This window comes from Ambystoma mexicanum, chromosome 10, assembly GCF_040938575.1.
Source record: "Ambystoma mexicanum isolate Mex_15411 chromosome 10, UKY_AmexF1_1, whole genome shotgun sequence".
NCBI lineage: Eukaryota > Metazoa > Chordata > Amphibia > Caudata > Ambystomatidae > Ambystoma > Ambystoma mexicanum.
In genome coordinates, this window is record NC_090932.1 from 651,929,885 (window position 1) to 651,957,835 (window position 27,951).

Below are 27,951 nucleotides of genomic sequence, written 5' to 3' on the forward strand. Positions count from 1 at the left end.
TCGGGAGAGCTCCACATGGGTATGAACAACATGCACATGGCCCACCTTGCAAGGACTCCTAACCACATATCCAACCCATAGTCCCATGCGACATTCATATTGCAAATCCCACCCTGCCAGTGGATGATGAAACACCTTTTATACCCCATATCCCACGATTATAGTGGAAAGCAGGACCAACGTAGGTCTGAGTTACAAGCTCACTAGCTAAAACTATACTCCCCATCTGCTTTTCCGCTATACGACACTCCGACTATCCCCTCCAAACTATGCCAATTTAATGAATAATAGTTCAACACGAGTTGTAAGGGGATGGGATGGGGCAGGAGAGGTGTTGGCGTGTTTGGGGGGTTATAATCAAGTGTTATTACATTACACACTCCGGCTCTTTTAAAGTGAGGACTCTTTCCCCTCCTAATCCCCCCCCCCCACGCACCCCCACGCCACTCCCCAATATGAACACACTCTGATCCTCTGCCTTCGGGCTCAGGTATCCCATAAGTATTGGTGAAAATTGTAGCAGTTATACAGCTAGGTTGCCATCCTGTCCTAGTTGGATCAGGCCTGTGTTTTTCTGTCATCCGGTACTTTCTGAAGACTGTAATTCTTAAATAACATCTTGCTAATCGCTCCACTGAACTCTACTTCTCCTCACCTAGACCTCCCCTTTCTCACTCCCCTAGCCATTTCAGCACAATTTGCTACCCCTGCACGCTATCTGTAATACCCTGTATTCATCCTCCAAGTACAGCGCTGCATATTTTGGTAGACCATTGTGCCTATATCTGTGACTGTGTAAGACTTGCTAGACATAATGCGATCCTTCTGCCCTAGACTACTGTGTCGTTTTCTGGGCGCAAAGTTATTCCACCTTGTCAGTAGTAACCTCTTTCAAATGGAAAGAGATGGATGATTGGCAAAATGAGTCAGAGCCAGGGTCAGACTAGGACATAAAACTGTCTCGGGCATCAGCGAAAAAAGTGGCCTGCAGTTGCAAATGGGAATTAATTCCTTTTGTGATGCTGTTTGAATAGTACCCAAGGGGGAGGTTTTTGATAAAATGTGATGCAAATTGTACATTTTAAAGAATATTTATTAAGCAATACTGGTCAAAACTATTAGCCGCATAGTGAAGTAACTCATCATACTGGCCCATATTGGCCAAAAAAGTGCCACACTGTGACCCAAAAAACTGACTGACACAAGTAATTTGCGTTTTTGGTTCGGCCATGGGCCTATTGCCCTATAAGCCAGTCCGAGCAAGCGACTGCCAGTCCCTCTTGGACTCTTGCATGGACAGTACCTGAACCTTCTTGTGACTGGTCAGGCAACAATGACTGAAACTATGCAATGTCCTGTACCTGCCTCTGGTTCCACAAGACAAACTGACTTAGTGTCCAGGTCATTCCCCTAAGGTAGGTGCCCTATAGGTTGGGGTGGGCTATTTTGAGGTGTATTTACTCCTGCAGAGGCTAAGCTCGGATCGCTCCTGTTTTGTTCTTGAGGATAAAGTGTTTTCATCTTTGTCTTCCTCTGTACCCGTCAGCCACTCAAGGTTGGAGACACTTCCTTGAAGACTATTTTGGTTGCCACTTTGTGGGGTTTCAAGATTATTTGACTGCTAGCAGGTGTACACGTGCATCGCACTGTAATTCCTACTTCAGTCCTAGTTTGAAGTTTATTTAATGCACTAAACCAATGCTTCTTTGTAGACACCATTGCTAGTCTTTCCTGTAGGAGCTAATGTGAACAAATTGTCGTTGTTTCCAACTCTGGAGCAATACACCTAAAGCTGACCATGAGAAAAGCATGAATCCCACAAATCATTTTCAGCTACTTTGAGTTGGAGTGTTGTGATTGCGCAGCAAAATTATTGGTGTCTCGATCTACAGCTTGGGCAGCAGCAGCCTCAACATAAGTGCTGTACATGTAGGGCTGAAGCGTGTAAGCTTGAAGTGCCGTACCCATACGTGTACTGCTGAAGCATGTCAGCTTTGTACTGTTGAGATGGCATACATTCAGAAACTTCTGTGGGAAATTAAGTTTCTGTAATTATCACGAGGGAATTGCCACGATGTGTTGGACAACGTCATTGCGGACACTATTGAAGAGACATGCACTGCTTCCTGTCATCCGTATTATTACAAAATCACTGTTCTGTGTCACCCACATGACTTCAAAAGTGGGTGCCGCTAATGTCGGCTAGAATGCTGATTGTGTGGAAAGTTTAGGAACAAAGAACTGCTGATGTTTTCATGAACTGCAGAACTTTAGGAACAATGAACGTAGAACTACAACAGAACTACGGCGCAAAGAGCCCTATGGCAGGGGTAAGCATTGCAGACCACTTAAAAAATAAATGAATCCGAAAAAGGTATATTGTATACTTGTTACATTGTCTACACCATGGAACCTACCCACATGCCAAATTTCAGGTTTGTAGCATGTTGGAAAGCATGCTTAACATGTCCAACAGATACACACACACATACATATCTAAGCATTGCAGACCGCTTAAAAAAAGACATGCTTAAAAACGAAATTAGGAGCATTTATATTTTATACTTTTTACATTGTCTACACCATGGAACTTACCCACATGCCAAATTGCATGTTTGTAGCATGTTGGGAAGTATGCTGAACATTTCAAACGGGGGGGGAGACGTACACACACACACACACACCACCACACACCACCACACTCACACCACACTCACACCCCACACACACCCCTCACACACACACACCAAACACACACACACACTTTCCTTTCATATATATATTTCTCAAGGCTTGTGGGATCTGCTTAGATCACATGCTATGCATAGGCCGACACTTAGTGGAAACTGCAGAGTATTACAGTTGTTTTCGAAACTCGAAAAGGGACATCGACAGGGCATGCCAGTAATACTATCCCTAGTGTGACGTCAACTGTACTCCTGGTCCTTCACGCGTCAAGGTCCCTCAGATTATTTTATTCCGCCATTGTGATGGACGCCTATCGTGGAGTTCATTTCGGCTAACCCCATTTGCTTATGAAAAATTAAGACTAGTTACTCTTTTCTGTCCTTTTCCAAACCGACTTTGACAAAACGCAGTGGAAAAGACGACCGTCGGACGAATTCCAGACCCAACAGACCCTTTCGCCTTGGGAGGCCGCACTGTGCCTAGGCCCTAACAGTAGTGAGAGTGGGGGGTGGTCATTGTAGAATGCATTTTCCCCTCTTTTCCCATTCTCGCCTGGCTGCTAATCCGCTTAAACATGGAGGTTACCCCATTTAAATTCTGTCCCACGTGCAATAAAACATTTCCGTGGATAGACAAGTATCGGGTGTGCAACTTGAGTCTAGCGTGCGATCATAACGAGGGGTATTGTCAAGCCGGCAAGCTCTTCGAACCAAAAACTCTTCGAGACCGGAGAACTAAACGCTGGGCCCATCAAACCATGCAGGCTAAGGCCTCCATGGACGTGGAGGGAGCCTCCGGGGATGGCAGTGTCGCAGTCTTTACAGACAGCGAATGCGATGGGGAACTGTTAGGCTCCCAAGTGCAGGCCCCCGACCCCAAGAGACAGGCCTGCGGCTCTGTTAAGGGGAGAGCATCCAGTGGCGAAAGCACTACCACAACCCCTGACACTAAACACACATCCCGGGGCAAGGAATAGACATTGTCAACCAAACACCCACACACGGCGTCGTCAAGGGGAAGATCTACAGAATCCCTGTCATCTGAGCACTCAAGGTCCCGATCGCCCCATGACAGACCCCACAAGTCTAAAGACGGGCAAGACGCAGTCACCCAAAACACTGACCGAACGAAGAGGCTGCGGTCCGCCCGACCGTCGAAGGTCGACATCACACGTCGAAAATGTCTGTAAGTTCCAAAAATACTAGTTTATCACACCTAGTGAAAAAACATGTCCCTGAGAACCTGCTAAAATCCAAAAGTTCCAAGAAACACTCCTCCAAGAGACCCAGTCATAAAGGTAAGCCTGGTAAGGGCAAGTCTACCCCTACTCATAGGGAGAAACGCTCTGGCCCACAGGAGGAATGTTCCTTGGCAGAAGCCTTAAAGAACAAAGGCCAGCCTCAGACTTAGGCCGAGCTTACACACTTAGGACAAGGCCAGTACCCTGGTGTATCAAGAGACTGATCATTATTACAGTGATGAGGTGTATAACCTTGCCTTGCCAATTCAGCAGGATTTGCCAGTTGCCGATTCGCCAGTGTTCAATCAGCCTCTCCAAAATGACATGTTAATCAAGGCAGCTGAACACTTTGATATACAAACCCAAGAAACTCAGCAAGACAAGGACTTCGTAGAAGATATATTGGGTGACAAGAAGGCCACCACCCAATTCATCCCTATCATACAATCTGTCCAAAGAAGGATTCACCCTTCCCAGGAGATACCAAACCAGACACAGGCTGTCAACCCTTTTCCGCCCAGTGCCATCTGACCCACTCTACATCAGGGACCAGCTCAAACCAGATTCGCTCGTGGTTACCAAAACCCATGAAAGGGCAGGGACACAGTTAGCCTCTTCAGAGGCACCATCAGATAAGGAGAGCAAAAAACTCTACACAATGGGGAGAAAGGTAGTGACTTCGGCAGCTTTCCAAACAAGGATCTGCTCCCGAGCCTCTAAAGTCACAACTAGCCCTGGTAGCAACGGACGACAAGGCAACATCCAACTGCATTCTTAAAAACAATCTAGATGCAGCAGACAATGCAGGCAGGATTATTGGCGAGGGGACCATAATCAAGCGCCACGCTTGGCTACGCCAATCTGGCTTTAAACCTGAGACCCAGGCTACTCTACTTAAGGTGGAACCTACAGTCTTCTTCGGCAAAGCCGTAGAAGAGTCATTAAAGTCCGCCAAGGAAGAATATGACACCCTAAAATCTCTAGGCCAGCTGACGAATAAACCAACAGGCTATAGAGGCGGAAGCAATTTTCGTCGGTTTCGTGGCCAAAACCCTGAGAGGCTCCAGTTATGGACAGGGTCAGGGCTCTTGCTGGAATGACAACCAGGGCCAAGCCTCACAGGGATACAAAAGAGGCCAGTGCCGATCTCGTGGCCGGGGGAGGTCCTCCACATCTAGAAGTGGAGGTACACCTCCTAAGTAATGACAGCCCGGTACAGGTACCCTCCCATGCTTCTCCAGTAGGAAGGCCCATCTCACACTTCATCCACACATGGGAGGGAATCACCACGGACAAGTGGGTGTTATCAGCAGTAGCGGGAGGTTATTGTGTGGAGCCCATCCAAAAACCATCAAACCATCCCCTGCATCAAAGAAGATCAACGAGAGAACAACACATGCTTCTTCAAGAAGTCAGCGCAGCACGCTGCTACTCAAGGACGCCATAGAGATCGTACCAGCGAACAAGGTAAAAAGGTATCTATTCAACCTACTTCTTTGTGCCAAAGAAAATCTATCTATGCGCCCAGTGTTAGACTTATGCCCTGCAAACACTTAAGTAAAGCCACAAAAATTCCGAATGACAACGCTACAAGAGGTTATCCCCTTGCTAAAATGGCGAGACTACATGGCAACACTGGATATGAAAGATGCCTATTTTCATATTTCAATGTTCCCAGCGCACAGAAAACTCTTGCGTTTCGAAATAGCAAACCAGCACTACCAATTCAAGGTGCAACCCTTTGGAATAGCATCTGCTTTAAGAGTATTCACCAAGGTACTAGCAGTGGTGGCAGCGAACCTGCACAGGCAGGCAATGCCAGTGTACCCCTACCTGGACGACTGGCTGATCACAGGGGAATCACCTCATCTTTGCAAGGAAAACACTCAAAGAACCATAAAACTTCTCAATAAATGAGAAAAAGTCAAGCCTTGTGCCAAACAAAACAAAACAGTTCCTAGGAGCGGTCTTTAACACGGAAGCAGGGTTAGTCTTTTCTTCTATGGAAAGGGTTCAAAACATGCTACGGCAAATACCTCTGTATCAAGCCGGTCGCCAGATAGGCATACGCAAAGCGATGCAATTACTAGGCATGATGGCATTGTGCATTTACCTGGTCCCACACTCACGTCTGCACATGCGCCCCATGCAGAAGTGGTTGGCGAAACACTGGTCTCAGGCAAGCAGATCTAGTGCTAGTTTCGCCAACACTAGTACAAAATCTACACTGGTGGACAGAGGAGAACCTGTAAAGGGAAAATCCTTCCACAATCCGGAAGCGCAAGCCGTCAATACAACGGACGCATCACTATCCTGGTGGGGGTGCACACTACCTCCAGCACACGGTATGTGGACTTGCATCACTGCACAGAACCACATCAACCTGCTGGAACTCCTAGCAGTATTCAAAGCACTTCAAGCATTCCAAGCACAGCTAACAAACCAGTTGGTTCAAATCCTATCAGAAAGAACTATTGCAATGTTCTATGTCAACAAGCACAGGGTGTACACACTCCAAATCTGTCCAGGCTGACACAGAAAATATGGAGATGGGCACTCAGATGGGGGATCTTCCTATCCTCCCAACATGTTTCAGGGGTACTCAGCACTTTAGTAGACTCTCTGAGCAGAGATCCCCTACCAGAGGAACACGAGTGACAACTAAACCCACGTGTCGTAGACCCCATCTTCTCACAGTGGGGTTACCCCATGCAACACTTGTTCGCTACAAGAGAAAACAAGCAATGCCCAGACCTCGCGCCCAAGTTCCCCCAACCTGACTCCAAGGGGAAAGCCCTATGGATGGGCTGGTCAGGGAAATTTGCTTACGCTCCCCCTCCACCCCCGGCTCCTTTAATTAGCAGGGTAGTGAAAAAGCTTCACAGAGAACAGATGACGGTCATCGTAGTTGCTCCCATGTGGTCAAGGCAGCCATGGTATCCGCATCTGCGCAAACTGTCGATGTGCGATCCCATCAAACTCCCGTGCCAGACCAATCTATTAATCCAACACGGGGGAATAACCGTGCACCCTCAACCACACTCAATGAACTTGGCGGCATGGCTTCTGAAATCGTAGTTCGGACATCTTAATCTACCACAGTGGTGTATGGATATCCTCAAGGAGGCACGAAAACCAAACACCAGACAATGTTATTTCAACAAGTGGAGGAGATTTGGAATTTGGTGCCAGTCTAAACAAATAAACCCCATAGAATGTACTCCTTCCCACATTCTAAATTATATGCTGCACTTGCTAGACTCAGGGTTAGTATTCAACTCTATAAAGGTCCACCTGGCGGCCTTATTGGCTTAACACCACCTCCCCGAATAAAGTATTTTGGTGGAAAGTGTCGGCCATAAAAGCATTCATGGAGGGAGTAAACGGACTCCACCCTCCAATTTCAAACCCACCGCCTGGCTCGGATCTCAATGTAGTACTCCTAAAGCTCATGGAGCCCCCATTCGAGCCTATGCATAAGTGAAGTCGTAAACACTTGACTTACAAGACTGCCTTCTTAGAGGCGATTACTTCCATAAGAAGGGTTAGTGAATTGCAAGCATTGTCAGTGCAGAACCCTTTCTTTGTCATACACAAAGACAAACTGGTTTTACGTACACATCCTAGGTTCCCTCCTAAATTAATTTTAAATTCCATATGAACCAATCGATTAAACTACTGGCTTTCTCCCAGAACCCAACTAGCTCAGCTGAGGGAAACTCCATACACTAGATGTAAGGCGGGCAGTCCTTTATTACATTAACAAGACCAGGCCGCTTAGGAAAACAGACCTACTGTTTGTCTCCATAGCACAGGCAGAGAAGGAGACTGCATTTCCAAAAATGCCATCTCCAAATGGATAGTCAGATGCATACAACTCTGCTATTCATTATCAAACAAGACACTGCCTTTCATGCCAAGAGCTCACTCCACAAGGACCACAGGAGCTACTCTGGCTTTTATCGCAAAAATGTCCCCTTAGACAGCATTTGCAAAGCAGCTGCATGGAGCTCAGTACACACTTTCACTCAGCAGTGTACTGCATTGGGACTCATTCCAAAGCAGATACACAGGTGGGACAAGCGGTTCTAAAACATCTATTTGCTGCTGAACCTTCTCACGACCCACCACCTTCTCCTAACACTGCTCGCTAATCTATGCATAGCATGTAATCTAAGCAGATTCCACAAGCCTCAGAAGGGATACATTACTCCCCATAATCGTATTTCTGATGCTTGTATCTGCTTATATTTACATGCGCCCACCCTTCCTCCCCTGTGAGACGGTGCATAGATGTTATATGAGCTTCTCTGATATTTAAGCCTGGATACACCATTACTCACGCTACACTACATGCACCTCATGTCAGAAACAAAACAATCTGAGGGACCTCGAGGTGTGAAAGACCATGGGTACTGTGGATGTCACACTAGGGATAGTATTACTGGCTCGCCCTGTCGAAATCCCTTTTCGAGTTTCGAAAACAACTGTTAATACTCTGCAGCTTCCCCTAGATTTTGTCCTACACATAGCATGTGAATCTAAGCAGATACAAGCATTTTAAGGCCTTCTCTGCCTCTTCCCCCAACCAACTGAACCATCACTCAGGACCATATGCTTGGACAATAGTAGATTATTATGGCAGTTTATCCTAGGTGAATTTTAATTTAAAGTTATTTTTTCTTTGACTATTGGTGGTACCAGATTGTTTTTATTTTGGGTATCTCTAATATTGAAAACTTTTCTGCCCACATATTTTTGTTCAGAGTATATTTAATTCACAAGCTTGTGTATGCATGGGAAGCAAAGGAGTCTGTACTCTTTTGGTTAAATGTAAATACTAGTGTATAACAGGGGTGTATAAGCACCTTTTATTTTTCTTATTAAGTTGCATCAACACTTATTACAGGGTGAAGTTGATGTTGCCCAATTTGGTCCTTTGAGAATTGCAATTCTTTTCAATGTCTAGGTGTGAATTTCTAGACTAAATTTTATGGGACACGCCATGTATGCATTTTCTGATTTTAAAACATCTACAAAGCACATTCTATCAATATGATGCTTAGGGCTAACTCCACAAAAGCAAAGACCCAAAGCTAGGTGTGGCACAGGGCTGTGGGCTACTTCAAATACTGCGGCCCTCCAAACTTAGGAAAAAAATATTTCTGTCAAAGTTCCTTTTTGTTTACCGAGCTGCTACTCCAAACTGTGCAGTACAAGGCTGGGGCTCTTTTTTGTAACTTTTATTTTAGAGAATGAGCTAAGTTTTGAACCCATCAAGCTGTGGTTGAGATTGGATGGCCTAAACCAGCTCAGACCATTTTAATGCATATCTTGGTGCTTGAGGCCACACATCTGCACATTCCATGGCTAATATACATCAGTAAACAGATGGGTATAATTTCCTTTGATCGTTGTGCTTAGATACTAAACATGCAGAATTCTCTCTGGTGCTATTAGAAAAGCTTTTATCAAAGCAGGTTTCTGAGAGGGAATCCAAGTAACTTGGTGCCCTCTAACGGTACTCAGGTAATTCTATCACGTAATGGCTTATCTAAATTTCTGGTCTGGTAAGTTCATAACCATGAGCATGTGCTGATTACAAGTGTCAGATTTAATTTACTCCACTTAAGATCGATCACCGACAAATGATGTACTTTACCAACTACGAATGGCAGCTGTATTTTTTGCCTGCTCTATACCGAAGACTTGATGCATTTTAATTTTATTTTTGTGTCCAGTTTATACGAACATTCGTCAGACTATTTAATCCCTTTTTTATAAAAGATTTAAAATAAAAAAAAAAAAAAAGAATGGGTCCTTTACAGAATGTTGACTTGCTTTGCTGTTCCTATTGTTAGTTGAAACTCCCCTGGTAACCTGGACTCTGTTGTGCTTTTTGCGTTTGGTCTTGGTCGCGCTTTGAAACACTTGCGTATGAGCGCGATACAAATAAAATATTATTTCATTTCAGGGAACGTTTAGTGAAAAATGTGGGAAACATTTATTTATGTTTTTAACACTTAAATCTTTCTGATTGTATACCATGTATTGTTGTTTGTATGTTGAACATAATGGAATAATGCTGATCAAATGATTTCACTCTTTGTACTTTAATGGATATTACTATTCGAATAAAGATGCGGATGATAAAATGTATATTGCTGGCCAGCTTGTTATCGTAGTCCTCTTCCCCTTATCCCCTCTTTACTCACCCACTTCAGATCCCATACCACAGAATCTGGTTTCCCACCTAAACAAAATGTAGAAATCATAGTGACAGAAAAAGTGGTTTTAAAGAAAGTGCATATTTGTAGGTGAATAATCTTAAGTAGAAATGTAAATAATATAGCTTACCAAACAGTACAGAACAGTGTGCATACCTTTAGACAACCAGTTTATGTATGGGACCAAGCAAATTCCCTATAGCTCAGACCAATGTTTTGGGATAGCATCTCTTTTCCAGGAGATAACGTTAAGCATACCATTCTATATTGTTTTTCTCTGTGAATACATGTTGTACCTAAGGTGATTGAAATGATGCACCTTATTCAAAAATCACTTTTCTGTGGCCTTGTTTTGTACAGGTACATTGTTTTAGTATGTTTCAGAAGACTAACCATATTTCTTTTGTGAAATACCCTCAGAAGTATAGAGAAGTACACTTTCAAGGTTGACTAGCTGTGCAATTAGACCTACATGCTTTGTTCTGTGACAGTCTCCTGCGTTACTCTTAGGACTTCATATAGATTGACTAAGAGGGCCGGGGCCCTGGACCTTCCCGAGCTAGTAGATGATGCAATCATTGGCGGAATGGGGAGGTTATACTGATCACATCCACGCAGCCCTTGTCATTGAGTAAGGCACAGTCACATGCTTCAGAATGATAGCACTGGCCCTTTAATGGCATTTCCAAGGGGTCCATGACCTTGAGCAGTAAAGTGTACAGCCTCTCTGTGGAAGGTTTAGAGAAATACAGGGTTCTGTGTCCTGTAAGGGTGCAGAAGGAGAAGACTGGCACAAAGGTGGAAGGTTTGGGGCTAAATACTTTTATTTAAACAAGAAAGCAAGAGAAAACCTCTCTGTCCCTATTCCTAAGAGGGGTTTCCCTGCCTCATTTAAAGATATGGTGTCTGTCAGGATGTCTTGTCAACTCAAGTGTCCACCGTCCTGTCAATGGCACCCTTACTTCTGTCCCTTACGCTAGAAACTAAAGAACAACGCAGTACTGTTCTGACCCAAGCAGATTGACTCTGTTCTCCTGGATTATGGTTCCTGGCTGGTTGACACAGTTCCCAAATCTTAAAACAGTCTCATGTCACACCTGTTTTGAGGGGGAATGGCTCCCTTCCCCTGATTGTAAAGTTCTGCACAATCCTTTCTTGGTGGGCCAAGAGAAGGTCTCCCTTTCCCGAGGTCCAGTATCAGATAGCCTGGAGGAATGACTCCCTTCCCCAGGTTTTTTGGATCTTACTGTGGGTCAAGGTTACCAGGCGAATGACTCCCTTCTCCTGTTATTAGTTACTTACAACCAGGGTGAATGACTCCCGTCCCCTGGACTTCTCTTCATTTGGCTTCATACTCTTAGGTAGGTCTGTGACCCTGGCTTCTCTTCTTCTTCGACCTGGCCCACTTGGTTCACCTTCCTGTGGAGTACTGCCACGAGGAAAATGACTTGTATCACTTTCTTGCTGTGGGTCCCAGAGCCTTGTTTCTCTTCTTCTTTGCACTGGCCCACTTGGTTCACTTTTCTGCCAACTACTGCCACAAGGAAGATGTCACATATCTCGTTTAGGCTCCCTGCCCCTCCTTTGGCTGTCAGTGAATGTATCCCTGCCACTGTCATGAGGGACTCTCCCTCTCAGGTTCTCTTTATGGTACTTGGGGTCTTCAACCCTTCCCTGGTGATCAACATGCTTCGTTCGACTACTGCAATAAGGAGAAGGTTTGTAGGCTTTCTGCCCCTGCCGGGCTACCCAAGCATTATGGTTGCAAAGGGGCCTAGGTACAACTGCATGCACCCTCTTGGTAAGCTGCCTCGCATCCCCTCCATGTCTCCCGTGCAACCCTATACCTTATTGAGGGTTTCGGCATGTCATTGGGACTTCCTAGGATGACGGGCATTCCATTCGGCTTCTTACTTTCCTTCTGGCTGTGCGACTGTGTTCCCGGCTGGCTTCTGCATTCCATCCTCCTCAACACTGCTATGCAGCTCCTGCAGACCTCCCGATCATCAGAGGCGCAGACTGCCAGTGTCCTTGGAGTTTTCCCCACCGGATCCGTAACACAAGTTTGAATCTCCTGCGTTCGGTGTGAAGCACACCTGCTAAGGCTGCCCCAGACAGTGTTCAGTCATTGTTGAATTTCTACGATTTTGCCAGCAGTGTCTGGGCCCATTCTTCTCTTTAAGAGCTTTCATCTTCATTACTCCACGGGCCAACTCTTCCCAGTACTTGAATAACCTAGGTTCCTATTTTTCTTCATCTCAATACTTTCAAGAACCCTGAGGCACTCTGCCTTACAACAGTACATAGGTCTACTGTCTACAAAGAGGTTAGCAGTGGATGGAGAGGCTAGAGTATGTGGCGGTGTGATGTTCTTATAAGGGATGTAACCTAGATGGTCGTCCATCTCCATAGAGTGGAGTGGGCCTCCCATAATACCACCCCCAGGGGGACTATCAGGTAGTGGCCTCGCCTGACTAGCCTCATGGGAAAGGGCTACCCATCGGGGAGAAGTGGCGACATCTAATGAATCACCACAGCCCCAGAAATGGTTAGTATTAATCTAAAGTACTTGCTATGCTCACCATTGGTCATTCTGCAGACGTGGTTCCGCTGCGGTGGTAGGACACCACTATGCATGCACGAACAGATGCAAACCAGGAATTCACAATGGCGGACCACTTTTATGACGCTGTAGTCTTGGATCTCAATGCTGAAATGAACCCGCCCAAACCTGCAGAAGCCCATCAAGTTTGCGCAGGGGTGCAACTGCAAAAGCCTTATGGCTAAAGGGGGAGGGGAATAAAAGGCTGGCTCAAGTCACACTGGTGCAGGTTTTGGACAATGAGATTTCAGTAGGCTTGTGGCATGAGTTGGCGTTTTGTAAGGAAAAGGTTTGGAGCCTAGAAGGATAAAGGAAGACACTGGTGAAAAGAGTAATTGGTGAGAGGAGGTTAAAGAGAGGAAGTAGGAGCATGGGGGAAAATGTGAGGGGGTGGTTGGTGTTGAATATCAGGGTGAGTTTGGAAGTCAACGGGAAGGTTAGACAAGAAGATCCTGGTGTAGGTGGGAGTGGGGAGTTAGGAGGCTAGCTGGGTGGTAGCTAGCAACAACAGGAAGGAACAAGAGGGCACACTTGGCCCAAGGCAGGGGCAGTGATGAGATCCTGATCTGAAGAGGTTAAACCCACAGAGGCAAGAGGAGAAGGAATGTGGTATGTTAAGGAGCGGGACCAGAGGAAGAGTAGAGAGTTGGTGGATACGGGACAAATGGGGTCCCTAAGAGAGGCGGGTGATAAGGCCACCTTAACTCTAGAAATTGGGGAAGGCAAGCCCAAGTGGCTCTTAAAGTCGAAGAAAATTGCATCTTCAATTGCTGGAGTTAAAATGCCATCTACTGGATGAACAAGGAGAACCAGACATGGTCATGTCCCATCCGGAGACCAACAGGAGGAAACACAAAGACAGGTGCCTCAGATAATGTAGGGTTGTAGCCGGAGTCCTTGAGAACTTTAGAAGTCAACTCTCAAACTGTAGGAACTTTTAAGAAGACTGTCCAGACACTATATATTTTGGTTTGACCCAGGAGTGGAGCTTTTGTTTTAAACCCTGGTATGACCCAATATTGTGTTTGGCCTCTTTCTGGACCCCCACTCTGCCATATGACAGCGCCTATAAAAAATTACATTTCACTTTAGCACTCACTTCTCCACTACAGACTCATGATTTTTAAGGGCATTGGTTTTGTTGTCTTGTTTGTCGTAGTAACTATTTATACGCAACTTTGAAAGTGCCTGATAAAATATATGCGCATGATTCACTGGAGTTTGGAGCCTGATGAATTGTGAATTCTCCATGGAAATCATTTTACACCTGCAGCATCCCTAGAAAACGTTTATAGAAAACGTTCATAAGGGATCCCTTCCTTTCCCTTGAGTTGTTAACATTGTATTCTTGTGATTATGTGGGCCGTCTCACAATGGGGAACAACATAATAGTCAAAATTGGCAAATTAAGGTTCAAAACAATTGTTTTGCATGGTTGGGTTACTACGTAAAGGTAATTTGGGGTGGCCTCTTGTAGGGAAGGATTTCTCTAAATGCAACTTTGCCTCTATATTTATGGACCCCGCCCCAAACTTTTTTGCTTTTGTTACAGTATCCTGACCTGACTTTTTACAGTGGAGCACAGCCTTCAGCTGCACTCCGCTGGGCTTTCGCTCATTGTTAAGGGGAAACTGACATGTTCTTCAGGCTGTCAGTACTGAGAAACTTTGTTTCTCTTAGTCTTTTGACTTTTTTACCACTTTTGGTAGCATTTTAACATTGTACAAAGTACATTAATGTACCGCGCAGTGGGGTCCCTGTGGTTTCTGGCCCTAGTCATCCTCAAAGTATTTTTTGGGTGATTGTACAGTGTGCCTAGGAACGGACTGGTGGCAACAGAAGCTTTTTCTGTATTTGTACCACTTTTTACAGTGCCATACTGCGTATGGGGTCTGGGTGATGTTTCGTTCTCACAAGTTGGCATCGGAATTTGAGCCCACTACAGACAAGAGACTTCTCCCAAAGTTCTTTGACTTCTGTCAGTCTCTGGGCAATGGATCCCAAGAGGCTTACAGTCAGTCTTTCTCCTTCAAACTCCTCTGGCGGCTGCCATGATAAGGGTCATAGCCCTCAGAAGGCTTTTGACAGCAGATCTTGAAAGCTTGGCTGCCCTGCACCAATATGTAATCTTCTTACTCCTCTCTACCTTCTCATCGCTCACCATCACTCCATTCTCCTTCAGAATTCTCCCAGACTATCCTTTCTGCTTCTGCCTCCTTTTATAATGAGATAGACTTTGTAAGTGTTTTCATATCTTTTGAGATTGGTTTAGTCTCGTTCTCATTAGCCTCTGCCCACCCCATTAGTTAGGGCTCCTAGATTCCACCTCCTCTACATATGGTGCTTCTTCACCTCTTTTTAGCTCCATGTGAAAGGGCATTTCTTGATCTTGGTTTAGTGATTGCATAATTGATGAAGATTGCGCGGGCTAAGTAATTAAATGCAGCTGCTGCCATCTTGCGGTCTGACGGTGCTGTCAAAGCAGCCCTGCAGTGAGACCCCATGAGTCATTGTCTTCACTACCTGGTTTTGCGCCATCACTGTGACTGATTGGAGTCATGTGAGCCTCTAACCTGCTCCACAGGTCTTGCCCCATGCAAGCCGCCATGCAATCTGAATTTTTTTGTGAATGAGGGTTTGTGTACTGCTGTAGTACCTGAATTGACAGGAGTCCTCTTGTTCACCGGCATAAAGACCTCCATGCTGCACTAACCCTCCGGCAACTGCACTCCTACATAGGACCCTGCAGAGGGGAGAGAGAGAGGGGGTCTGGGTGATTTAATCACAGTCACCTGTGATGAAATCACTATTGGGATGCATTGTGGGGATTCAGAGGGCTCTGCGGGTCAGGGAAAAAGATCAACGTTTTGTTGCTGCCCCATGTGGGTGCTTGGAGCCTGTCATATATTCGTGATTGCTGCATGCTCCATACACTGCGTCCAAGGGGGCTACGCAGAACATAATTTGCCCTTCCTCACAACCACATAACTGTGGGTAGTGTCTGTCATGGCCGTGCCACAAAGTCCTGTCTGTTCCTTTGGCCATTTTGTCCTGAGGCCTTTCCCCTGGTCTTCCTGACCCGGTCTTACTTATTTGTGCATGCAGTTGCCTGCAAAAGCCGCTCCGTTTGCCGTGCTCCTGCAGGTCATGTGTGTGAGTACCCAGGAAATGGGCTGGGACTGTCTAGTCCCAACACTACTGGTGCCAGACGGTCTGGTGTGCACCAGAACCCCAATGGTCCCTGGTTGGACCACTGCTGTTGTGCACTAATGGGGCAGATCTTCTCATTGGCTGGCTGGGTTCGAGCACTCGCTGGACTTTGGATATGAGGAGGGATCATGAATGCAGACTAGCAGATCAGCAACAGGTCTGAACCGACCTGGAGACAGAGCCAAGTATCCGGATGAGCCGAACAGAACAAAGGAAGATCCTGAGACATGCAGAAGACGGTTGCCACCTGAATCCCATTGTTTTCCCAGTGAAGCCCTGCTTTGCGCTTGATCTCAGAAGAACTGCGAAGGTGCTTCAAACCTTTGGAGTGGTGGGACTAATCACTCTCGACACCTGCTGTTTGCACTGCAAAAGAGCGTGTTCAGAACTGTCCCTGGGCCATCCAGTGGACTGTCCAGCTCAATCCTGGGTTACCATGCAGGAGTGTCGCTGTGTCGAGTTTTGACCCAAAACCTTGGGGAATCTGAGCTTGCACTGCAAAGCACCCTACCACTGAATTTGGGGCGCGAGATAGAAGGCTGCGTCAGAGCGCGAGAATTGGGAGTCCCTGCGTCACTGTGCTACAGTGACGGTTGCCAAAGGCGGTTTTCCTGCATTCCTCCTTGTGCCCTGAGTCCAGTTACATCAGTCTTTTCTTTCTTCATCACCTGAATCGAGAAGTACAGCTCCTGTTCCATACCAGACCTGCATCCTCTCCCGCAGTGCCTGTGCACATTGAACCCGAACCAAGGGTGGGGAATCGAACCTCTAATGAACCCTTCCAGACCTGCCAAGTTTAGACCAAAACCGACCTAAGGGCGGTGAGTACTGAAGTCACTTACCACTGAATCACTTACCGATGGCCCCTTGTTCATCCAGACGCATTTACGTATAGAGGATCCTTTCTGATCTTATCTTTGGCTTGGATAGCCTCCGCTTTCTGAAGTCCTCTGAAAGTTGGGAATAACTTTGTTCATTGCAGCAGATTCCCTCCTGACTCTTGGCACTTGTTTCACCCCTTCATAATCCTGTCCCTATCTTTTTCCAGCTTCCTAAAAATGTACTTTGTGACTTTTACACACGACCGAGCACTTTTATGCATGCCTGTACATTGAGCACAAGTCTCCATTCATCGTAGGGCTAGCCTTCTAAAGTTAGGGTTGTTACTTCTGAAGTTTGTCTATGCTCTAAAGTTTATTCACCCTCTTCCCTTACTTTTGGTGGAGTTATTAACTTTATCACATTGACTCCAGTGGTTGTATATATTTTACATAGTGTGTTGCTTGTTTGGTATTTTGCTAATGCTTTTCATTATTCATTTGTGTTGATTCTTGGGCCCCTAATATATAGTATATTCTGGTATATTTCTGTCTAATGGTAATTCTTGGTGTGTCAATGTGTGTGCTCATTGTGGTTCTCTGATCACCCTCACCCCTCCTGAGACCTAACCCTGACTGCTCTCCAAGCTGAATTGGTCTGGCTATCTTCCCAGAAGTGTCCATTGTTTCACTAATAAGGGTGGCCTCCTAAACGTGTGTCCACCAGGGCAGAGTTTAGAAATCCATTTTAACAACTCTACAACAAAACAGGGAAATAACTAAAATTGGCAGGATGCTAAGGTAGCAGAAATATGTTCATGGGTTTAATCCAAGATGATTCAGTGTCCTATGTCCAAGTCCCAATCTTAAAGAAAAACATTCTGGAGATACAGTAAAGTCCCTGCTCTGCATAATCTCCATGTCAATGAGACCGAGTTTATACTGCGCAGCATGCTACCTTTGATTGTTTTTATAAGATGTTACTGGGCTGATATTTTAATCATGTAGCTCTGGGTTGCCTGCCTAGGCTCTGAAGTTATGGACACAATACCTGGCATACCACAGTAAGACCTTGTAACATCTCCCCCACCCTCCACCCCCTTGCCTTAGGGATTACTGAATAAAACTTCAATTTTCCTTTTCAGGCTTCACACTGCTACAGGACGTTTTGATCTCAGAAGTCGGCATCTGAATTTGAGCCCACTACAGACAAGGCTTCTCCCAAAGTTCTTTGACTTCTGTCAAGCTCTGGGCAATGGATCCCGAGAGCCTTACAGGCAGTCTTTCTCCTTCAAACTCCTCTGGCCCCTCCCATGATAAGGGCCATAGCCCTCAGAAGGCTTTGACAGCAGATCTTGAAAGCTTGGCTGCCCTGCACCAATATGTAATCTTCTTACTCCTCTCTACCTTTTCATCACTCACCATCTCTCCATTATCCTTCAGAACTCTCCCACACTATCCTTTCTGCTTCTGCCTCCATTTATAATGAGGTAGACCGTGTAAGTGTTTTCGTATGTTTTGAGATTGGTTTAGTCTCTTTCTCATTAGCCTCTGCCCACCCCATTAGTTAGGGCTCCTAGATTCCACCCCCTCTACATGTGGTGCTTCTTCACCTCTTATTAGCTCCATGTGAACATAATTGATGACGTTTGCGCGGGCTGAGTACTTAAATGCAGCTGCTTCCATCTTGCGGTTTGACAGTGCTGTCAAAGCGGCCCTGCGGTGATACCCTATGAGTCATTGTCTTCACTATCTTCTTGGTTTCGCACAATCGCTGTGACTGATTGGAGTCATGTGAGCCTCTCACCTGCTCCACAGGTCTTGCCCCATGCAACCTGACATGCAATCTGGAAATGTTTGTGAATGAGGGTGTGTGTACTGCTGTAGGACCTGAATTGACGGGAGTCCTCTTGTTCACCGGCATAAAGACCACCATTCTGCACTAAGCCTCAGGCAACTGCAATCCTACATAGGACCCTGCAGAGGGGAGAGTGAGTGAGTCTGGGTGATTTAATCACAGTCGCCTGTGATGAAATCACTATTGAGATGCAAAGTGGGGATTCATTGGGCTCTGCGGGTCAGGGAAAAAGATCAATGTTATGTTGCTGCCCCATGTGGGTGCTTGGAGCCTGTCATATATTTGTGATTGTTGCATGCTCCCTACACTGTGTCCAAGGGGGCTGCGCAGAACATAATTTGCCCTTCCTCACAACCGCCCCACTGCATGAAGTATGGATAAGGAGATTTGCACACTTCTAAAATGTATACAAATGAAAAAAGTGCATCCTCAATGCAGTCTTAGCTTGCATTAATTCGATGTCGCTATTGTATAATTTCTTTACCCACCAGTAATTCTGAATTCTAGAACACTGGTCTAATATCCAGGAGTTGTGTATTCACAAAAAGCAGTATTTGAGCAAAAGTTGACACTTCATATAATTGTATCTGTACTAGTTCCTCCAATTCCAAGTTTCAAGCCTTTTCAATCCTTAAGTCTAAATGGTTCATCTCTTTACAGCCGAGTCAAACCCCAAATGTTTTTATGGGTGCAAGTCTTTTTCAAGCCAGTTCACCCTTCGTTTTCCTTGGATCTCCTAGACCTCTTAGGATATCAGTAAATTCACCCTGGCTACCTAATGGATTGTAGTGGTGGGCCAAATCTTTAAATGGCAATTCCGCAGTCTTAGATTTTTGTAATGGTGACTTAAAAGTGGTCTGCAGGAAACCGTGGGAACTGTGGTGTGCTGCTTTACCAAGACCGTGGTTGAGAATGTTAGCAAGGCTGGTGGTAGGTGTTCTAATGTCTTCCGCTTCACCTGTGTTTACTGCACTCATGTAGCGAGTGCTGACCCAGTTGTCTGAGCATTCAGCTGCCCTTAGCAAAGTCGCTTATCGGACCATGCAGGAGATTTCGTTGAACTCCCGATACCTGTACAAGAATTCACAAACGATCACTCATGCCTGAGTTTGCTTAGGTTTGGGACAGTGATTTCTAACAGTCGTTTTTATCAATATTTATGACACTTGGTATACACGTCTCTTAATGGGACAGCGTTGCTGGCATGGTGCTTCATGAAAAGGAGGAAGTGTTTGGCGCGAAGTTCCAAGGGCTTCTGGTAGTGGGTGCTTTGCTGACCTTTCATAAGCTAGTGTGCAGTATAAATGTCCCTTTTAATAGTCAGGGTCGTTGTTGCTATTCCTGTGACTGCCCCCTGCCCTATGCAGGGGGCTAACTGGTGGTGAGCTTTGGATCCTCCACATTCCACCCACTAGTTTCTCATCCTCTAGCTTCGGAAGGTACACAGCGCCCGTGGTCGCACAGCAAGATATCCTCTTAATTAGGCTGTGGGTGCCACTGTAGCTTTGCTGAAACTGCTAACAGTGAATTGAATCGCCTTGTATGAGGAGGTAGATTTTAAAAAGAAACGCAGATGCTGCACAACCGCAGGGGTCACCACACTCTATTAAATGGGCATACTGGCATAGTGTTAGGAAAGATTCCTCTTTACTGCACTGGTCCTTACATTTCTATGGACTCCCAAACTTTTTGCTTTTATTTTTGCATCTGACCTGTTCTTTCTACAGTGCGGTGAAGCCTTAAGCTTCACTACACTGCCTTTTGCTAATTTGTTATGGGGTGACAGACATGTTCTTCAGGCTGTCAGTACTGGGAAACATGGTTTCCCTTGGTCTTGTTATGTTATTACTGCTTTTAGTAACTTTTTACCACGTGTGGTAATTTATATCATTGTACAGTGCTTCTTAAAATGCAGTATGATGGAGTACACTTTTTGTTTTGTCCTAGACAACCACTCATAGGATTTTTGGTTATTCTAGGTGTGCTAAATGGACAAGCTGGTGGCAGCAGTGACTTTTTTCAATTTGTTTGGTACATTTAGTTTTAGCCTTACTGCGTTTACTGCATTTGGCTACTAACTGTGGGTAGTGGTCAAATATGGCCATGCCACAAGTTTTTTTTTTGCTTTTCCTTCGGCCATTTTGTTTTTTAGCCTTCTTCCTGGGCTGTGAGGCCAGGAAAACTCTTATATGGACTTCCAGTGCTGAGAAATCAGAGACTTTTGGCGGGCTTTGTGTGTTTGCTGCCAGTAAGTGGGCTGAGACTGGCTGGTCCCAATCCACAAACTGGTGCCAGTGTGTCAGAGTGGTGTGCATGAGTTTTGCCGCCAGTGGTTCCAGATTGGACCACTGCTGGGGTGTGTGTATGGGCCAGATCTGCCATTGGCTAGTGTGAGTTTCTGCACTTACCTGGCTTTTAGGCAAGGAAGAGGACCTCTGCACCCACTATGGAGAGATCCTGGAAGAAACTGAAGGAGTCAAGACTCCTGTCCAGCTGCAAGACCCGCAAGGAGACCCGTTGGAAGATGCCCTGGTGGACAACTTCTGCTGCTGTTATGCGATAGCCCTGTCTTGGAGGTGATCTTCAACAGTCCTGCAAGGGAGCTGTGACCCTTGGAGTGGAGGGAATATCATTTCTCGATGTCAGCTTAGAGTCCTACAAAGAAGAGCCTTCGGAGGTGCCCCTGCACAGCCCAGTGGCTAACCAGCTCTGAGTTTGGGCTTCCGTGCTGTAGACGTTGCCATTCCAAGTGGAGGCCTGGGGGATCTTAAGCTTGTGCAACAAGATGTACCTCTGCAAAGTTTCATGGTCCTAGCATCAAGGGGGCCCGAGATAGGAGGGAGGGTCTGACCGTGGTAAATGATCCCTTTGCGTTGCCGTGCATCAGTGGCGTCATCTAAAACTGCTTACGTGCGCCCTGTCCTGCCAGGGGCCCTGCATAGAGTTCTTTTGCATTTCTTCATGGGAAGACCTTGCACCAGCATTAGTTGATGACCGTAAAACTGCTCGAACCTGCTACCCTGGGGATCAAGGGCTGAGGTAGACAGTGGGACCTTGTAGTCCTGTGAAGAATCTGAGTATGGGTGGTGAGTTGTAGCAAAACTTTTTTTTAAATCTTTTTTTATTTTTATTTATTGGTATTTTCAACACTGCAAACAAAACAATCAGCACTGTGTGCTAACAATCCCCAGTATCCCGCCCCTATCCCCGGTACCTCCCGGCAGTCTCAGGTTTCATCACATTCCACATGTTTTTAACGTGCACTCGTGTCCCTCTATAGGTTGTATCAACTGTGTTCTTTCGAGTGTTAAGTCTAGCATCCCTTCCACCTTATCCTGGGTCCTACCCCCACCCATGTGTATGTTAAACACCCCCCTCATCAGCGGCTTCAGACATGTATGACACTCCCTGTGTGTCATCAGTGTGTTGTATCAAAAAGTGTGTATACGCATCCCACTTTTTACCGACGGTGCCCCGGCCTCGCTTTAGAAACCCCCATCCGTTTTCCATGTCAATACAATACATTATGTCTGTCTTCCATTGTGAGTATTTAGGGCTCCCCTAACCCTCCGCCCCACACCTCTCCCCCCGCTGCATCGCTACCCATTGCTTGGCCAATATGAGCAATAAACTAATCAACCTCCTGGTATGTTTGGGAATTTCCTTAGTATAACCCAGCAATCCTAGAAATGGGTCTGGGTGTATCGCTTGGCCTGCGATGCCACCAGCCGTGTCAAATACCTCCTCCCAGTATCTTTGTATGAGCGGGCAGCTCCAGGCCATGCGGAGAAAGTCTGCTTGTTTCATATTGCATCTGTTGCATCTCTCCGTGGCATCTGGAAAATATTCTTTCAGTTTAGCCGGGGTGTAATAGAACTGGTGTATATATTTGAAATTAACTAGCTTAAATCTTGCATTAATGGCCCCTTTTTTGAACCCTTACAACATCATCATCAACTTTATTCGTCCAAAAAGGCCATCAAAGTGCATCCTGAAAAAACAATTCTAATACATAATTACAAATGAGCACAACAGAAAAGAAAGTGCAAAGCCATGCAGGGGGATCGCACCCTCCAAGAGTGCCCCCAAACAGTTTTTTTTTTTTTTGGGCCATGAATCAGGCACCACCGTCAACTTGCCTCTGGGAGCTCCCATGATGCCTCGAGCCGAGAGCAGTCAAATTAGCCCCTGAGACGGGGCTGTTAATAAAAGGGGTTCCTATGGTGCGCATATGGGAGGGCATAGAGGGTGCGCTAACTTTAATCCCACTCTTCCTTGACTGCCAGTGATCATTACATTTTACCAGAACGCCCCTTGCCATAAAGGCGTCCCCCAAGACCAGTTTGACAGTGTCCATTTTGTCAGGGAGTTTGGACAGTCTAGTGCACTCCAGCAAAGAACCCCCCAGTCACAAACCCACAATCCCCAACAGCCCGCAGCCAATGAAAACATTTGTTTCAGAGGGCGTCCCTTGGTTCTTTTGTGCCAGGCAACAATTTTGGGACACCATGGAGAAACACCAGAGAATTATTACAGCCTTCAGGTGTCTTGAGCCCCGATTGAGGTCTCCCCTGACCGGGGATTAGAGCACTTGCCCCCCTCCCCACTGGACACATATTGCCCTTGCCTCTCCCCACGGACTTCCACAAGGATGGCTGCTCGACCTCCGGGACCATGGGCCCCATGGACTCCCTCTGTGAGGGAGGAACTGGGGGAAGACCCACCACCGGTCGGCTCCTAGTGGGTGGGAGAGCCCTGCCCTCAGGAACACAGGACAAACAGCGATGCGAAGAATGAGGCCCTTTTGAGGTCACAGAGGCAGGGCCCTCTGACCCCCCTGAGCCAGCCCCTACTAAACCCTCAGCACCTCTCCCTGTACCTCCTTCCCCCGTGACCCCCAAAGCCCCCTTGATCAAGACTAGCAAAAGGTTTTTGATCTCGGCCATCTCAGTGAGCAGGAGGTGAATGAAACAGCTTGACAGATTTGAAGTTTCGACGGGAGGTGGGGCTGATGGACATTGTTCGCCTTTGGGGGGGTGTTTGGGAGCCCAAAGGGGGCTAAAACGGAGGAAGGAACTGGCTCCTGAGGCGACATCAAGCGTGGACTTGCTCACAATGCCAGGCAGGGTGCTGAGCATCTCTCCTCCGCCCAGGCCCGCTGAATCTTCTCCCTCGTTGTCCAGAGACAAGGGTACAGAAAAATCAGGGAAGTGTGCATGGGGGTGTGCTTCTGATTCAGAAAGAGCCAATGGCAACTAGAGGACTGTGTGGCCAGGGTTTGGGCCAGGAGGGATCAAACCCAGAGAAGCAGCCAAAGGTGGAGCCCGAGACCCGTTTGCTCCAGTCAGTTTTGAGATGCCCAGGGAGATCCTCTCACAGCCGTTGGTCAGGGTGTCCAGGAGAATGGCAGTGGCCGCACAGTCAAGACCCCCTCCAGGGGTTAGGAGGTTAACAGGGGGCACAGGTTCATCCAGAGGAGGAGTTGCCGGGCCAGAAGTTGGGAAAGAGGATGAAACGAGGCCACCAGTAACCCCATGTGGCCGGAATTGGGCCCCTGCAAGAGGGATGGAGGTGCAGGGTAGCTTGAATATGAGGATCACAGAGTCTCCTTCTTTGACACACCCAGCAGCCGGATACTGTAGGGCAGGGGCTCTATTCATGTAGAGGTTCCCAGAGCAAGGTCCTATTCCCTGCGTGGCTCCCTGCGTTGCCCTTGTGGCTTTGGTCGACATGCCCCCCCTCAGTCTTCTGCCCAGGATTGGCTTCCGTTGATCCATTGGGGCCAGTGGACCCTTTAAATTAGATAGCAGTGAGGATGTGAGGAGGTAGAGGGGTGAAAAAGGGGAGGAGATGTCACTGCCTGTCATAGAACCAAAGGCAGCATCCTTCCAGGGGTCAACCATCATACAGCCTTTGTGGGATAAGGCCTTGGGACAGTTCCGGAGAGAATAAGGGGACTCACCTCCCCCACACCACGCATGCTGTTTAGCTGATTGTGTTGTTTTGTGCTGCCGTACTGAGCATTGTGATCCTTTGGCGCCTGTGTGCGGAGAGTTCAAGTTCCAGGTAACCCCGTCCCAAACACTGTGTGGCAATATCAGGCTCACCTCATGTTCCGAGTTTAGTGGTTCAGTCGCTTCCATGTACGCCTCACAGTCCACAGGGTGCATAGGGTCCTCACTCTATTTTGTGCTGGACTGTCTTGTGGCCTTTCCGCGCCTCTCCCATCTGGGCGCCGAACACCCTGCGGGCGCGCAACACCCACGCCCTTAATCCCTGCTGGTGGATGGATGGGGGTTTGAAGTGGAGGGGGCGTGGCCTCCCTCCAAAGTACGGTGGCCCTCCTGGGCTGGTAAAACAGTACAGAGTGATCCCGCGGCACACGCGCCGTTTATCCCCGCGGGCTTCAGCAACAACAAGTCCATACATCTTTGGGGATTTCCCGTCCCAAGGTTCTTTCCCATTTTGCCCATGATGTGGCTCTATCCGTACTCCTGGTGTTCATGTACATAGTATACAACCCAGACGTCACTTTGTGTCCAACTATTCCCTGTAGTAATTTGTCCAACATTGGGGGGATCTGTGTTTGGTTAGGGAGTGTGGTGAACACCTGGTGTAGACTTACCCTTAACCGGTAATACAAGAATATGTCCAATGCTGATATTGCCCCTTTCCCCTTCAGCTCTTCCAATGTTATAAATTTCCCTCCAGGAAAGTGATCGCCAAAGTTGGATACCCCCAACCTTTTCATCAGAGCTACAAACCCGAACTCTGCAGTGTTAGGAATCCCTGGAGTTGTAGCAATACTTACCTGAACCCCTAACTGACTTTGAAAAGTCTTGGTAACTTTTAGAAACTTTCTATTACTTTGGCTTTGCCATTGCTTGTTCACACAAGCACTCAAAGTTGGGAATGCGTTTGTTAGTTAGATTAACTTGTCTCCTAACCATTGGAACTGTTCACCGGACCCCAAAGACTCTAGCTTCATTTTTTGCAGCTTCACAACTGTATGGAACTTTGCAAAACCTTTGGACACAAGGCCCCATACATTTTAGGGATGGACTTCTGAAGTTAGGATTGAATCTTTGTGGACCTGTAGTGCTTATACTAATCTGTACCTTCGTTTTCAGGGGTTTGATGAGTATTTTGCCATACTGTAGTGATTGTGTATTTCGATAATATTTTTTAATGTTGTGTTGTGTTGCGTTTATGACCTGTTAGTCATTTTTCACTGTTATTTGGCCATAAGTAAAGAAGTATTTTATACCTGTTTGTATAGGTCTGTCCGTGGACTGCTTCACTGTGTGTGCTCATTGTGGACCCCTTACAAGCTCACCACCTCTTGAGACTTAGCTTAGACTACTCGCCTTGCTACTTGCTGCCTTGCTACCTTGAACTGGTTTGGCTACAGCTCCCAGAGTTGTCCCTGTCACAATACTTGGTTGGTCTTCTATGCATCAGGTAACCAGGCCAGAGTATAGAAAATCAGTCCTAACACATACAAGTTAAGGTGAAATGATATCTAACTCCATGTTGTAACGCTTATGTAGGTCAGAGGTGAAATCCAGCATAAGGCACCATGATATGAAATGTTGACTATGATGATCAATACAGTTATATATACTTAATCCCCAAGTAGTGCAAAATTCCAAGTATAGCTCTTTTTAGTCTCTCTTTGTTACTTAATCATGCATGATCTCTGTAAAATGTTGGATTTTCTCCTGTTCTTTGATGACAGATATGATAAAAAGGATAAGTCATCCAATGTATGATTCTTCATCATGCTTCATTTTCTAAGCAATCATGTTTTTTATTTCCTTTAGATGGTATGTGACCTATGGCCATGAACTGATGTGGAAGAAAAGAGAACCACTTGTGAAAATGTGGCATGAATGGAGGACTAAAACCCCAGGAAAAAGAGGAGGCTCTTAGCATCATCATTCAATATGTGCACAACTAGTTTACATGCGTGTAAATTGGCTGTGAGGCACTTCTCTGCTGTACAGAACATAGTTCATGGTTTTATGTATCAATAAATTAATTTAATACACATTTGTCAAATTACTTTTTGCATTGTTTAAAGTGTATTAGCATACACAAATTCGATTTTTGCATATTAGGTGTGTAGAAGGTTGATGCGTTGAGTTAAGCCTGTCATACTTATGTCCCACGGTGAGCACATATTTGTTTGGGCAGAGATGGAGCACATCAGTTTTGCATTGTCCTGCCACGCTACCTCTGACTAAGGTTTTGGAGATGAAACTTGAAATGTATAACGAATCTGTTAAAGTGAAAATATTGAATCAGTTGTGTTGAAATAACAACCATCTCCATTTATGTAGCACACAAAGTCTAATTTGTGCCTTGGTGCTTAAATAATAGATAACCCATTGGTTGCTTCTTGTCCCACTATTGGCACTCTTTTCATTGACCTGAAAAAGGACGAGAGGCTAAATTAGCAATGCTAGAATTACAATTTCAACCTGCTAGTTGGGCACACATTTGTGCAGCACCTGCCATTGGACTCTGTTACCAGTCTTGCATCACACCTCAACTTCAAACAGTAATGAAACATATCCATTGTCAGGAACTCTAACAAAGTTAGCCCATCTGAAGGCTGATTCAGTACATCCCAGACATGATCATGACATTCCACTTTTAGACGTTTTCTTACATCTGCTAAGGTAAAGCTGAGCAGGATCAACTGGCAGACTCCATCTTAGGGTCTCGACTCGTCTCTTGTCTCTACATGGTCAGTAGATATTCTTAGATTTATATACAGAACAAGTGCCAAAATGCTCCCCCTCTGTTTTCAACCCACTGTTCATGCCCCACCCTACTGAAGCCCCTGCAACCTCTAGGGATGCAGCAGGTGGGCTGAGATTTGGTATAGCAAGGCGCTTTCTTTTTTTAGTAGATTTTAAAGTCTTTGATGCAAAACTGTCTGGCTCTTTGGTTTGCCAACTAAAATCAACAAAATGAAGATTGAACACAACCGTAATATATCTCTCCAAAATCCTGCATAAAGAAAGGTTTCTCCAACCCAGCGACACTATCATAATAGTATGCCAGCTTCCTAGAATCCTGCTGATTGTGGGGGTAAGTAACCCTTGGACAGGGGCGCTTGCAAGCGGATGGGCGCTGCTGTTTGAGCTCCTGTGGGGATGCTGGAGGGGGGAGGCCGCCCATATCCTGCACCGCGGGCACCAACGTTCTATTGTGTGCAACAATATACCTGAAGCTAAGCTGTGGGCACCTGTGGGGCAAGTTTGGAGGCATTCTGTGCGTTAGGGGAGGGGCGGCAGGAG

The 27,951-nt window shown here is 46.2% G+C and overlaps 1 protein-coding gene across 1 annotated transcript in view; it reads left to right on the plus strand.

Moving 5' to 3' along the window:
* Nucleotides 1-26,695, plus strand: part of PARL (presenilin associated rhomboid like) — a 625,047-nt gene extending 598,352 nt beyond the window's left edge. The window contains exon 10 of the mRNA XM_069618249.1: nucleotides 26,467-26,695. Within this exon, the coding sequence (XP_069474350.1) occupies nucleotides 26,467-26,575 (109 nt within the window). The 3' untranslated portion in view covers nucleotides 26,576-26,695. The remainder of the gene's footprint in view (nucleotides 1-26,466) is intronic.
* The last annotated feature ends 1,256 nt before the right edge of the window (nucleotides 26,696-27,951 follow it).